General features: G+C 41.2%; 1 protein-coding gene across 2 annotated transcripts in view; it reads left to right on the plus strand.

Moving 5' to 3' along the window:
- MED21 (mediator complex subunit 21) overlaps nucleotides 1–14,450 on the plus strand; it is a 215,570-nt gene that overhangs the window by 192,381 nt on the left and 8,739 nt on the right. For both annotated transcript variants that reach the window (XM_067105421.1, XM_067105420.1), the window contains exons 3-4: nucleotides 1,691–1,763; nucleotides 6,380–6,485. In XM_067105421.1, the coding sequence (XP_066961522.1) occupies nucleotides 1,691–1,763; nucleotides 6,380–6,485 (179 nt within the window). The remainder of the gene's footprint in view (nucleotides 1–1,690; nucleotides 1,764–6,379; nucleotides 6,486–14,450) is intronic.

The raw sequence follows: 14,450 nt of genomic DNA on the forward strand, positions 1-14,450 counted from the left end.
AGTCATGGCAGTGTGCCTGACTAGATGTGTGGTGAGTGAGGACTTATGATGTCTGGGGCTTTGCTCTGTCCGTAGCATTCTCATTGCCTCAGGTACTGAAGGCAGGTGCATGGAACATCACTCACAACTCCTAGGATGATATTGGATGACCTACCTGGACCCAGTGCCAGACTGTCCAAATTTCATATCATTCATTCATTCCACTAGTTAATTCATTCATTCATTCACAAGTCCTTTGGTTTCTCCTTAGGACCTGTGGTATCTTGCTTAGTATGTCGTTTAGCTACCTAAGCTCTGCAAGGACAGAACAGCATCTTGATGTAAGGTTTACAGTGGTGAAGGTTGAATGAAAGATTTGTAATTGATAATCTTTGCTTCCTCTCTTCTTGTGTCCAGTGGCCAATGGCCATATCATTGCCTGTGGGACTAGATACAAGCTAGTTACCTCAAAGAGCTTCTAACCTGTGACTTTTGTTATTTGATAGATATAGCTCCCTTCATTCCTGTTTTAACAAGGAGGGTTTGGGATGATAAAGCATAGTTATTGGGGGGGGGTCTGTAATGACCATGTTTTCATAGAGTGAGGTTATAAATAAACTTAACTCTGGCACATGGCCTTGATTTCCACAACATCACACATGCCAGGATGCACAGGTGGGTACAGGAGTCATCCTTCTTGTGCTTGCATATGTGACCGAGAGGCTGGGATTTCCAAGTGGGAAACCAACAACAGTGAGTCTCCAAATGAAAGAAGTCAAATGTTTGAATTTTGGTAAGAATAAATTAAAAAATTTTTCAGGTACTTTAATTTGCATTTTCCTAGGTAAACAAAATTAATTTTTTTTATAATCCCACTGCTAACTAACCATGCATTTGTTCATGTTGCAAAGGAAAAAGTGATGCTGCTTACTGAGTGAGTGGGGAACCCACCCCTTCACTCATCTCCCACTAATAAACTACTATTTTACCAAGTTTCAACAACTACCAACTTATGCCAAAGGGAGGCACAGTATATCTAGGGAAATGTAGATTAACTTGAAAACTACCATGCCAAAGGGAGGCACAGTATATCTAGGGAAATGTAGATTAACTTGAAAACTACCAACTTTTGCCGAAGGGAGGCACAGTATATCGAGGGAAATGTAGATTAACTTGAAAACTTTGCAATTTTGATAACCAATAGTTAATGCCTTTCATGAGGTTTTATGCATTTTTTACTTGATAGTCTTAGAATAGAAATAGCATTTGTATCTTTCTCTCACACCTTATTAATCTGTCAGCATTATCTATTCCAACTGCATCAGTGTAATTGTCAGATCTGCAGAGTATTAGCATTTGCAATATTATATCTACACCTCCAGTTTTAAAAAATACAGTGATATCTTTAGTAAATTATTGTACTTGACTTGGATGATCACCCCAAGACCTTAGTAAATTGAATCTGTCTAATAGGAGGAATAATAAATAGCTGTAGTCAGTTAATGTCCTTGGCAAAGTTTATTTTCCATGCATGTGTAAAAATATGTATTTTTATGAGAGGAGTTTCACATGTGAAGGATAAATTTCACTGAAATGTGTTTGGTTAATTCGTAGTAGTAACAATAGCTTTTGTTATGAATACTATAGGCTACATTGACTAGTGTTTTACTTTAATTTTGACTGTATTTATTATAATTTTTTTTTTTCATAGGGTGAATACTTCATCTACACATTGCTCCATCATGGCGGATCGCTTGTCACAACTCCAAGATGCTGTTAATATGGTAAGGCCAACATGAGTGAAGCTCATACACGGAATCAGTTATTGTTTATGGAGTTTTGTGTAAGTTGCTGAAAAAAGGTTTATAGATACAGTCACTTAACGGATAGCCATTCTTATCTTGTAGTGTTCGTAAGTTGGTTTTTAATATGTAGTGCATAATTTTTGTTCATGTTTACATTCCCAAGTTAACTTGGGAGTCATAGATTATACTGTAACATTTTCACTATTTTTAAATCATGCAGTATTATAAAGAATTACTTTGGATGTAAGAAAGGTAGAAATAAGAAAATAAAATTTAGATTCATGCAACATTCAAAATTTAGCATTTTTTCCAAGCGTTAAATCGGGAAGATAGAAATAAATACCGTAAGTAGGAATATTTTACAAATATGAACGAGAATTCTCATGATTGTTAGAATACATGAAAATACTTGGGATAATTAGGGAAGGGTTAAAGTAACAGGTTCTTTTTCTTCCTCATGTTGTTCTGTTCTTTGCAAAAATTCTTACTAGTAGAATAGGTGCACAGAGCAAAATTTGAACTTCCTGGTGGCAAAGTTGAGCGCTCCAAACCCAATTTTAACTTGTGACCTTGTGTTTGTATCTCTGAATGTTCGTAACTTGAGTGTTCATAAGTAGGGTGGTTGTTGTTGTTGTTGTGGTTCCCCAGACTCTGTTATGCCAGGAAGCCTGCACTGCACAAGAAGGACACCACGCTTACTGGAACTGACCATAACTGTGTGGTAGTGTGGATGTTGTGTTGTTGTCTAAGGGCTGCCAAGTTAGGGCAATCTACTAAGAGATGTGTAATTGTGTGGGGACTAACTTGGCAGAGTGGACATATGTCTGTTTGGGTGTTGTCTATGCGGTGTTTGTAGGTGTTTAGTGATTGGTGATGACCACAGCGAAGTCGAGTCAGGTGTACTCTCTCCAATCTTGAGAGCTGTGTTTCTGTGCTGCTTATGTTGGGGGGGTGCCAAGTATTTTGTTGTTGGGAAGGTTATTAAGTGCTTGTCTGGTGAGGTGAGTATGGATGTGCTTTTTGTATTGTGTGATGTTTGTGGGTGGTGGTATAGAATTCAAGATATTTGTATAGTGTCTGTGTGGTGTATTCGCTATTTGCCTGTGTGTTGGAGGGTGGTCGTGAAGGTAATAGCATGGGCTGTTTGTGTTGTTTATGACCGATGCCAAGAATTGTGTGCCTCTCATGTCTAAGTGTTGCCTGATGGTGAGAATCTTGGTTTGGCGTGTAAGTGTTCTATTGGTGTGGATTGTGTACTACCAAGGATGATTCTAAGAGCTGTGTTTTGTATTATTTGTAGTTTGTTTAGTTGTGTGTTGGATATGGCAGGGTGCCAGGCTGGGCTGGCGTAGTTTATTATGGAGCGGATGTATTGTTTGTATACTGTGATGAGCGTTTCTTTTGTTGTCCAAATGTTGTGCCTGTTAGTGATCTTAGTGCATTTAGTCTAGGTCTGCATTTCTTGATGATGTTACTGACATGTGGAGCAAATGACATTGAAGTGTTGTATGTGACTCCTAGGATTTTTGTTTCGTGTGTGTGTGGAATTGTGGTGGTGTTCAGCGTTGCTGTGGGTCTGTACTGATGTTCTTTGTTGTGACTAGTGAGTAGTGTACTTGTGGATTTTGTTGGTGCTACCTGTAATCTGTTTTGTGTGAGCCAGTTTTCAAGTTGTGTTATGTAAGTCTGTACTTGTGTGGAGCATACGTTTTTGTCTGCATGTATTGATATGATTGTTAGATCGTTTGCATATGAGGAGATGTATATGTTGTTAGGTGGTGTTGGTATGTCATGCATGAATAGGTTAAAAAGTGTTGGGCTTAGGACGGAGCCTTGTGGGACGCTTGCGTTCGGGAAGTTTCTGATTTTGGATGACTCGCCATTGTAGTGTACAAATGCTTGTCTGTCTGTTAAGTAATTGGCGAGCCAGCGTTTGGTGTTGTTGTGTAGTGTGGTGTTGTAAACTTTGTTGATGAGAAGTGGTCTAGAGATGGCGTCAAAGGCTTTACTTATGTCTATTGTGATAAGCAGTGTTCTTTGTGGTGGGCATCTGGAGTTAATGCCATCATGTATTTTTTGTGTAAGGTTGGTGAGTAGTGTTGTTGTGGAGTGGTGTGGTCTGTAGCCATGTTGAGTGGGTGACAGTGGTATGTGTGGTGTGGTTTTGCGTAAGATGAGGCGTTCTACTACTTTTGATGGTGTGCAGAGTAAAGTTATAGGTCTGTATGAAGCTGCTTGTGTAGGTGTTTTGTTTGGTTTTAGAAGTGCTATTATTTTCCCCAGTTTCCAAATGTGTGGTATAATGCAGTGTGCGTATGAATAATTGGCTATGTTTGTCAGTGTTTGTGTGCCATGGGGACCTAGATGTTTTAAATGAATGTTTGAAATGTTATCGATGCCCATGGCTGCAGAGTTTTTAAGTTGTTTAATGATTCTAGCAGTGTCTTCTGTTGTGGCTAGTATTACTGTGTAATCTAATGGGAACTGTTGTTTGCGTCTGTAGATGTGTCTGTCTTCTTTGTATTTGCGTAGGTGGCTGATTTTTGCGTAGTGGTTTATTAAGATGTTGGCTTGTTGTTTGCGTGAAGGGATCTTGTCAGATGTGGTGATTGAGGCGTGACTTCGAGTGTTCCCACTGTTTGAATTGATGAGACTGTTGATAGTTTTGTGTAGTTTGGATGGGTTGGTTCTGTAGTCTAGTGTACCTTGAAAAGTTTGCCAGTTCTATGTCTGTTTTTGAGTTAATTTGGTGTTTATTTCTGTGTTTAAATCATGTATGCGATTTGTTGTGATTTGTGTGTGAGGGGTTGGCGTATTTCTTAAATTGTTTCGTTCTTTTATGAGTCTGTTTATGTCAGGCGTGAAGTTTGGGTTGTAGTGTTTTCTGTTGCCTTTAGGAACGTTTCTTTTGTCTGCATTGTTTATTATGTCGTTGAATTGTATTGTTGTATTGTTTAGTGTCTGTGATGATGTTATGTGTGTGGTTTAACTCCTGGAAATGAGCCTCAGTGGTTTCCAAGTACTCATCCCAGGCAGCGCGCTTGTAGTTAGGGATGGTGTGTCTTGTATGTGAGAAAGTGTCATGTGTGGTTCGGAGTGTTATTAAAATAGGAAGGTGGTCTGATGATAGGTCTGTTTGTGTTTTCCATGTGATTGATGGTGCTATGTTGGGTGAGCAAAATGTTATGTTTGGGGACGTGAGACTAAAGTTGGCTTGGTGTGGTATGTGTGTGTGCATATCTGTGTTGTTTAGTATGTATAGCTGGTCTAATTGTGTTGAGATGTCTGTGCCTCTTTGTGTGATGTCTTGGTGGGCGTACCAGTCTGTGTGTTTGGCATTGAAATCTCCTCCCAGAAGTATATCTGGGTGGGTATTCAACGTAGTTCTGCAGTCTAATTGTGAAGTTTGCTATGGTGTATGTATGTGTAAACCCTCCATGTTGTCTGTCTTGTCTGATGGTGAATATTCTGGAGGATGTATGTGTTGATGATTGTGATTTGTTTATTGTGCCTTATTTTGATGATAAATGCTTGTAGTTCTGTATGTCTGTCTACTTGTGTTAGTGTTCTGATGTGCTGCGTTTTTCAATGTAGCTTTAGGATATGTTATGGTGTATGTATGTGAGTTGGTTTTCTAAATGACCAGGCCTCCGCCATCTCCATGTTGTCTGTCTTGTCTGATGGCTGTGTAATTTGGTATGTTGGGTGTTTTATGTGTGTGTTTCAGTTTTGTTTCTTGAATGATGGCTATGTGGATCTTTTGTTTGTGCATGAAATGTTTTAGTTCAATGTTGTTTGTTAACGAATGCCATCAATGTTTAATTGTAAGATGTTTATGTTGTGGCGATTATGTCTAAGTGTGTCAACCTTTGAAGATCTGTCTGTGTATTTAGTGGTGCATTTCTGTGGAGGGCGTTAGGTGAGTGTGTGCTATGGGGTGTTGGGGTTTGTGGGGATGTTTGATTTGTAGGAATGGGTGATGGTGTTCTGGGATTGGAGGGTGGTGATTGTATTTAAATGATGTACAAACAGTATTTACTATTAAAGAAAATGGTAAGCTTTAGGTGAATGTAAATTGTATTACAGTATAAAGATTGTAATTCATATTACACACAAGGTATTTGCATCATTGCTTTATAAGTGGAGTTGGTTTTCTAAATGACCAGTTACAAACAACCATACCCTACTGAAAGTGGGAACACTTCTTGGTTCCTGTAAAACTGTTTCCTTTGTTAATTAAGTATTTGTAAAACAAAGGAGAGCTAATAAACTTGTATCGAAGTAGCCTGATAACTAGTTGGTTAATGATTACTTATTTGCATAATGTTATTGTTATAAAACAGTATTGAACAAGACTATTAGTGATAGCAAGTTTCATATTTATCATGAAATACTGTACAGTATTTTACAGTATCACTAACATCTCCCCCTGCATATTATCTTGAACTTTTTTTTTTCTTAAAGTATATGCATTATTTTTTATTTAACTTTGTGCACCATATGCATTGCCATATATAGCATGCATAACTTCATGCTATGATTTTTTACACAAGCAAAAGTTGTTTTTTAATTCAGATTTACAAATTTATTTTCAGCAAGCAGAGAACCTGTTCAACAGCATTGGTTGTCTATTTACTTCAGCTCCTCCTTGTAGTTTTGATAAAAGTGGCAAGACTCCATCACAGAATGATAATCCAGAGGGTAATTATTATCATTGTTGAACAGTACTCATGTTGAGCTGACTGAATATATATCCATGCAGTGAATGAATTTTCAGCAGAGAAGCGTTCTTTAAGTTATTCATAAAGGCCAGCATTACTTCATTGCAAGTGGGAGCCTCTTTACTAACTACTGTATATGATAATGCCTCAGTCTAGTTCACAAAGCTGGTGAATGGCTTGTTGAAAGTGTTTGTTCCATTTTTCATGTTTTGCATGCATGATTTGTAAAAGATGTAGCATTTAGTTTTGTAACTAGAGATTGGGTTGCATTCTAGTTGTCTCATAAGTTAAGGCGATGCTAGTTGGGATCTCCATTTACAGTACAGTATGTAGTGCACTATGCAAGTAAAGATCTCTACTTATACCTGTATACTGTGCCATCTTTATCTTAGGTTTGATATGAATACTTATCTTGTTTTATTATGCATGTATTATTTGATCATCATTTATAATAGTTCCACATTTACTGTGTAATTGCAATTATTTTATGCTGCACAAGAATGAACAGTACTACACTACCTGTCATGTGTACAGTATTTCGTCTGCAAAATTGTCCTATGTTTAAGGCCCTAAGGTGTATCCAATCACTTTCGTTTTCCTGTGTTGTATGTAAATCCCTAGATTCTGGTCATGAAGTTTGTATACGCAATTGGTTTTTACCTTGGGTGCTGGTTTTGCTCTTGTTTATCATGAGGTCCTAGTTCTCAAACTGAGGCAGATAGGAGGTGGAGAACACTAATATTTTGATATATTTCTTGTGTTCTACTTCTGATTTACTACTTTTTATCAGTTTTCTTTTGGATTACCTTTGAACAGGCCTTAGTAATGGCTGGTACCATTCTTTCCATTACAGTACTAGGATTTACCATAATACTTTTGTTTCGAATGTACCTACTATTCACTGGTCAGATGTGTCTCGTGTATGCTTGTATTTTTTTTTTTTGCACAACTATGATCTCTTGTTATCTTGATCAGTAATTGCTTGTGGTTTTGCAGTGGTTTGGTGAATTATTTGTTTTCATATTAACTCACCCAGTAATTACTTTAGCTAAAAGTTTCTAACTCTATGGCAACTTCAATTTTGAAATTCTCGGTAGCGATAGTTTTTTGTTTATGTAGGTGACTAACCCTGCCCACTTTTGGGGTGAAGAGAGAAACAACTAAGCCAAGAGCTTCACTTTTAATTCTGCCACCTTAACAGTAACAGCTTTAAGAATAGCAGCTTGATTTTGTTTTTCGGCGTGAAAGTCTTGCCATTTGGTGATCTACTTTTGGCTTGGTAGCCTTTGGATTTGTATTGTTTGACTGATTTATTTAGTACTTTTCCCAATTTTGACTATTGTTCTCTCAGGAGATTGACTCAATTTTATTTTGACTCTGTTAGCTAGTAATTATGTCTGATTCTAGCGCATCGAGTTTTAGGTATTGTAGCAGAGGTTGCAATACTCATTTGACCACAGCATGTTATGATTCACACACCCTTTGTATGACATGCAGAAGACGAATTTGTTCAATTGACTTGATTTGTGAGGAATGCTGTGAATGGGACAAAAGAAAGTGGAAGACATTGACCTCTCACCTAGCAAAATTAGAAAGGGATCGTAAGCCGAGGTTAAATTAGCTACTCTAGACGTGACCCAGGAATCTATTGAGGTTAATATGACTGCTAAAGTAATTCCTCCTGCTTCCAGCCCTCCTCCTGCACCACCAATCTCCGCTCCTGGTTCCCTCGTTCCTGACCTGAATCGCTATGCCAGTCTCAAATCAAAATTCGATAGGAAGTTTGATTTTCTTGCTCCCTCATTGAAACACCAGTTTTCTTCACCTACTCATTCGATTACTGAGTTGGCTACTCCCAGATTGGACCCTTCTATGGCACTGCTGCAGAAGCAGATAGACAACATTTTTGGTCTTCTTAAGAAGTCGACTTCTGCTGCTTCAGTAGCGCCTGAAGATCCCTCATTGTCCCCAGTCTCATTGGAGGAGGAAGATTTGGGACAGGATTCCATCCCATCGGCTTATGCTGCCTTAATGAATTATATACTGGATAATTTCTCAGATTTCTTCGCTCTGACAGCCCCTTCGTCTCCGGCTTCCTCATTTATGATAAGTAACTTACCCGGGGATTTGTCGAAACTTCCCAAAGTGGTTCTGTTTTCTTCATCTAAGAAGGCTATGAGAGAAGTAGATCTCGGGCTCTCGGAGAAAAGACGCCAGGGCAAGGCATGTTTTAGTACTCCGCCTTCCTGCCTTTTGGCCAGGAGGTATAGGTTTTATGTGACTGGAGAGGCCCCCTCCCTGGGAGTGGCTGCCTCCTCCCAGGGGGACTTCTCTGGCCTCACTGATTCGGCCCATAGGTTGGCTTTTTCCTCAGCAAAGACCATGTTCTCTGTGCTGAAGATGGATCATTTGCTCAAGAGCATGTTTAAGGTGTTTGAAGTGTTTAGTTTTCTAGACTGGGCCATAGTGGCATTGGTAAAGAAGATTAGAGATTCGGATCTGCCTCAGGATATTGCCACTGACTGGAGAAGTGTTCTCTCTTTTGCTGATAAAGCATTTCGAGATGGTTCTTTTGAGATTTCTGCCCTTTATGCTATGGGGATTTTGAAGAAGAGGGAACTTTGGATCTCGTTTGTCTGTAAGGGTGTCACTTCATTGCATAAATCAGCTCTCCTCTTTTCGCCCTTGGATAATACACACCTTTTCCCACAAGCCAAGGTAGAAGAAGTGGCTGCTCACCTTTATAAGAAGTCTACACAAGACCTGCTCTCGCAATCTACGAGGCATCTGAGAGAGTGGAATGCCCCCCCTTTCAAGTCATCTTCTCCTCTTCAGCCCCAGCCTTTTGAGGAGGCAGACAGAGAGCTCAGTCAAGATCACGGACTTCTGTATGCTTTGCCCCACGTGCGGCCAAGAGACCCTCCACCAGACCTACAACCCGCAAGTGAATCTTCAGTCCTTCATGCACCTGTGGGAGCCAGACTCTAACTTTGTTTGGGGAAGTTGGAGAATAAGAGGAGCAGATCAGTGGGTGATAGAAGTATTAAGGGAAGGGTATTCTATCCCCTTCAAAGAGAAACCCCTCTTATCCAGCTCTCCTGTCAAATTGACGGCGTACTCTGTAGGATCAATGAAGTATTTAGCCCTCTCGGAAGAAGTGTCGCCTGTCCTCAAGAAGAAGGCGATAGAAGCGGTGGAGAACACCGAGTCCAGGGTTTTTACAACAGGATTTTTGTAGTACCAAAAGCCACGGGAGGATGGAGACCGGTACTTGATGTGAGCTCTCTGAACGTCTACGTACAGAAAACGAAGTTTCATATGGAAACGGTCCAGGCTGTCTATCATCCATTCGTTGAGGGGACTGGATTATTTCTCTTGATATGAAAGATGCTTACTACCACATTCCCATCCAACAGGACTCAAGAAAGTACCTGAGATTCATTCATGGGAATCAAGTTTTCCAGTTTCAAGTGCTATGTTTTGGCCTGTCAACAGCACCACAGGTGTTCACCCGAGTTCTAGCCCCATTGGCCAATTGGCTTCACTTCCTGCGAGTGAACATTTCCCTATACAGTATTTCGACAATTGGTTAATACGCTCGCCCACGAGAGAGAGATGCATGGAGGACCTTCAAAGGACATTATTTTGACTCAGGATCTAGGTTTGCTGTTGAACCTTCAAAAATCCCAACTGACTCTGTATTTGGGGATGAAGATCGACTCTCAGAATTTTCAGGCTTCTCCCTCCCCCAGAAGGATAGAAGCCTGCCTCAAGAAAGTCAACCTTTTCTTTCCCTTCAGAAGTGTTCAACCACTCAATGGATGAGTCTCCTGGGCACTCAGTTGTCGATTGAACAGTTTGAGAGGTTGGGAAGGCTGCATGTGAGACCTCTACAATTCTTATTAAGAGTCAGTTGGGATTGCAGGATAAATCAGGACATATGCATCTTCCTAATAACGCAAGAGATAAAGGAGGACCTGCGCCGGTGGAATGACACAAGCAGACTTTTGGAGGGAAAGTCTCTTTCAGTAGTGAACCCCAACCTAGACTTCTTCTCTGACGTGTCGGACGTAGGTTGGGGAGCTCTCCTGGAGGGAATAGAAGTTTCGGGAGTTTGGTCCAAACAAGAGAAGGCTCTGCACATATACATCAAAGAACTGAAAGCATTGTTGGTGCTTGGTGCTTCCTTTCTCTTGTAACAGTTGAGCCCCACAGCTACTGTTCATTTTTTTAGGGGGGAAAGCATGCACATCCTCTTTCCCTGGGAAGGATGTGTTGGTTGGGCTTCTCCTCAGTGTGAGAGGTTTGATAGGAGGATTAAGAAGGAAAAGAAGTATTTGCCAGCCTCATCAGAGGAAACGCACTTCTGGTGACATTGCCGAAATCCTTTGTTTTCCCCTCCTGCATTCTTATTTACTGTCTGCTGGTAGTGTTCCCTTCCCTTGGGAGCTAGTTCTCTAGTTATAAAGAAGTCTGGCCATGCCCTCTCTTCAGAGTATGACACTTGTTGGCCCATGTTGGGCCTCATCTCGAGTGGTAATCTAGCCCTCTTGCTTATCTGATTCTTATGTTCTAGGTATGCAGAAGACAATCGCTGTTGGATTACCTGTGAAAGATTTGGCCTATGTTGAATATTCCTGGTAGTCCTTTTTTTGCAGTGTTCCCAGACAACTTGGCAGAGGAGAAGGAACTCTCTCTTTTGCCTGCGCCTCCTGCTGTATCTGCAACTGTTCCTGCTTCCTCTGCTATAACAAACGAAAGGGAACCTCCTGTTGTGGTAGTGCTACCAGTAGTGTATCCTTCTATGGTAGTGCTACCAGTAGTGTATCCTTCTATCAGTTTGATGTCTATAGTTCCTGCCACGACCTTCTCTGTGCTTTAGAAAAAAGTGCTCCCAGTGTTCTTCCTTGGTATTGTTTTCAACTTCCTTCTTCTTGGCCTCTTTTCCCCTCTCATAGGAGGAAAAAGGGGAATCTAAGGCCTCTTGCAAGAAGTCCCATCAGAATTTGTGCATATACTCCTTCTCAAGGGAGAGCAGGGCTTTCTGTCACTAGCATGTGATTGTGAAGCCTCTGGCAGGGCAGGTGGTTATGGACCTACCCACTCAGGTGAGACAACTGCTCCTGTCTGTTCCAAACATGATTATTCAGAATCTGTGTAGGATGATTCTGCGCATCCTGTGCATGCTGGGTCTTCGGACCATGCATTCTGACAATGAGTAGCCCCCTCCTGTGGCTCCTAGAGTGTCAGTAACATCATCTTGCTTGGCGAGTGTATATTCTCTAGAGCATGCAAGTACCAAGTATTCTAACTCTAGGGAGAGGTCTCCTTTAGGCTCTTCACATGTAAGGTGAGTGAGACTGGCAGTGTGTGTGCTTGCTAATCTGCACCTCCTCCTAGGTTTTGGGTTACCAAGTATGGGGCCAGTGTTAGGGTGGCAGAGTCCAAACCTGACTGTCATGTGAACAGTGTCCCTGCTTGATCTCGTGTAGTTTCTCTTAGGAAGAGTTTATATGTTCCTCAAAAGATTAACAGCGAGTGAAGGAGAAGTCAATTGTCCTTCAGGATGGATACAGGATTCCATTTAAGGACCAGTGTCCCATTATGTATCTTCCAAACACTGGCATTGTTCCACCCATACCTTCTGGATTTGCCAAATCTCTGGCCCTTCCAGTCAGAGGTGAAGGTGATGAAGGAGAAAGGTGCAATAGAAGTCTTAGAACTCCAGGGTTTGACAGTTATCTGTTCTTAGGGGAGAAAATGAAGGTTTGGAAACTAGTGATTGATCTCTCTTTGCTGAAAGTTTGTTCTTTAAGACTCATTTCAAGTTGGAAACAGCATGTTTGGTACTGAAATCCATCTAGAAACAGCATTTTTGGTACTGAAGTCCATCTGAAAGGGCAACTTCATGCTTTTGATAGAGCTGAAAGCTGTATATTCTCAGGCGCCCATCCATCAGTACTCTTGGAGGTTCCTCCACTTTGTTTCCAGAGGGACCATATACTAGTTCCAAAGTCCAGTGCTCAAAGTAAAATTTGGAGAAGTGGGATATCATTTGTAAGCAACAGACATGCTCATAGATTTGGCAGTGGTGAGAGCCTTCAGAAGCTTGTGTGGAAAAGTAGAGAGAGAGAGAGAGAGAGAGAGAGAGAGAGAGAGAGAGAGAGAGAGAGAGAGAGAGAGAGAGAGAGAGAGATTCCTCATCCACTTTTGTTAAGACAAGCTCCTTTCTGTCTTCATAGTGAAAGACTGTTGCTCAGCCTTGTCACAGGTCTTTAAACTTAGGGGGCTGAAATCACTCTCCTATTGAGAGTAATGATGACTACTACAGTTGCTCATAGCAACAGGTGAATGTGGGTGATTGGGTTCATAAGCTTGCTTATGATTAAATCCCCAGACACAAGTTTGTTCATCCCCATCACCTACTCAGTGTTCTTGGGGAGCAGGCAGATTGGTTTTGAATTTATATGTAGCTGATCGCTTGGGCACCTGCTCATATTTGTGGGACTTTGGTTGAATCAGTTTTCAACTGCTCTCTGTCAGGTTGAATCAGTTTTCAACTGCTCAAGTATGTGACAGAGTGGAGTGAATGGATCAGGTCATGAGTTTGCCCTTGACTAAACCTGGCCTCCTTTTTAATCTCTTGGTGTGGTGTGAACATATCAGTTCATGGGCTTGCTCATCTATTTCCAGGAGCATGACCTCGGTTGTACCCATTCACCTGTGTACACTTTTAAGGAGGAAAGGACTGACTCAGACTCTACCCCTGCTTGTGCACTTCCAGAAACACAGAGGGATAAGTTTGCTTTTAGCATAGCGTCCTGCTCTCCTTTTGGGACTCCATTCTTGGGATTTCACTCTGTTACATCTTTAGATATTATAGAAGAAAATTTGGAGGTGCAGCTCTGCCTTCACCTCTTCTTTGTCTGTTCACCTGACACTGGTTCTCTGTTGAAAGAAGTGTTTACTTGTTTTCCTTTATCTCCATTGATAGCCTCACCCCATTCTCCTCCATGGGGAGTATGGTATTCATTATGTTTTCCCTGGTAATAAGCCTCCTTGTGGAAGGGGAAGCTTTATTTTATGAGTCAAGCAACCTAGAACTGATGTCGGTGTAAATGGCTCCTCCCTAGCCTTTGGGTTAATTTTCTTCCTAATAATCTCAAGAGGAAGGGAAGACATTTTGTTGTAGTAATCAACTTCAACTTCAGTCAGGCACTTGCTACTACCCAGTGCTGTTGTCATGTTTTGGTGCTTACCACTTTCTCAAAAGTGAAGGTTAACTTGAAGGAGACCTTAGCACCTCCCCGTCCGACCTAACCCCCTTTAGTGATTTCTCTGGTCTCATTAGTGAAGAAGGACCTGGTTTTCTGCCCATGTTCTAGTTGACAAGGTTGGAGTTGCAGCTTCCTGTTCAGGAAGAACTTCAGTAAGGTTCAAGGAAGGAGCCTGACCTTCAGGCCATTTTCCTCATCTCTACAAGAGGAGACTTATAGGCCCCTAGCTGTAATTCCTTAGCCCTACAGTTGTTGTAGCCTTCCCAACTGCCAATTGCAGATGCTATATAAACTTCGTAGTTAGGCTAAGTTATAGAAAAGATCTTTGGAAAATGGATCTCTTTCCCCCCCTCCCTAATTTTAAACAGCCCTAACCATGTTTACACTGATCAGGCAAATGCAGGTGAGCTACGCAATTTGAATTCCTATCAGAAGACTCGGGATTGACATTGTGCTCTCACCATCCTCTCTTTGACAAGAGAGGTGGTAGGCTAGTGTCATAGTTTGTTCTTGGGTGATGATACCCGGTAACCTGGATTTCCTGCCAGTCCTCCCCCCCCCACTCTCAGCCAATCAGCCTCTTGCATTAGATGTAAGGCTGGGTAGGAGGTTACAGGAGCCAACCTTCCTGCTCAGTATATTAGACTGGGAAGCTGGCATTTCTTTGG

This window comes from Macrobrachium rosenbergii, chromosome 6 (genome assembly GCF_040412425.1).
Source record: "Macrobrachium rosenbergii isolate ZJJX-2024 chromosome 6, ASM4041242v1, whole genome shotgun sequence".
In the NCBI taxonomy this organism is placed as follows: Eukaryota; Metazoa; Arthropoda; class Malacostraca; order Decapoda; family Palaemonidae; genus Macrobrachium; species Macrobrachium rosenbergii.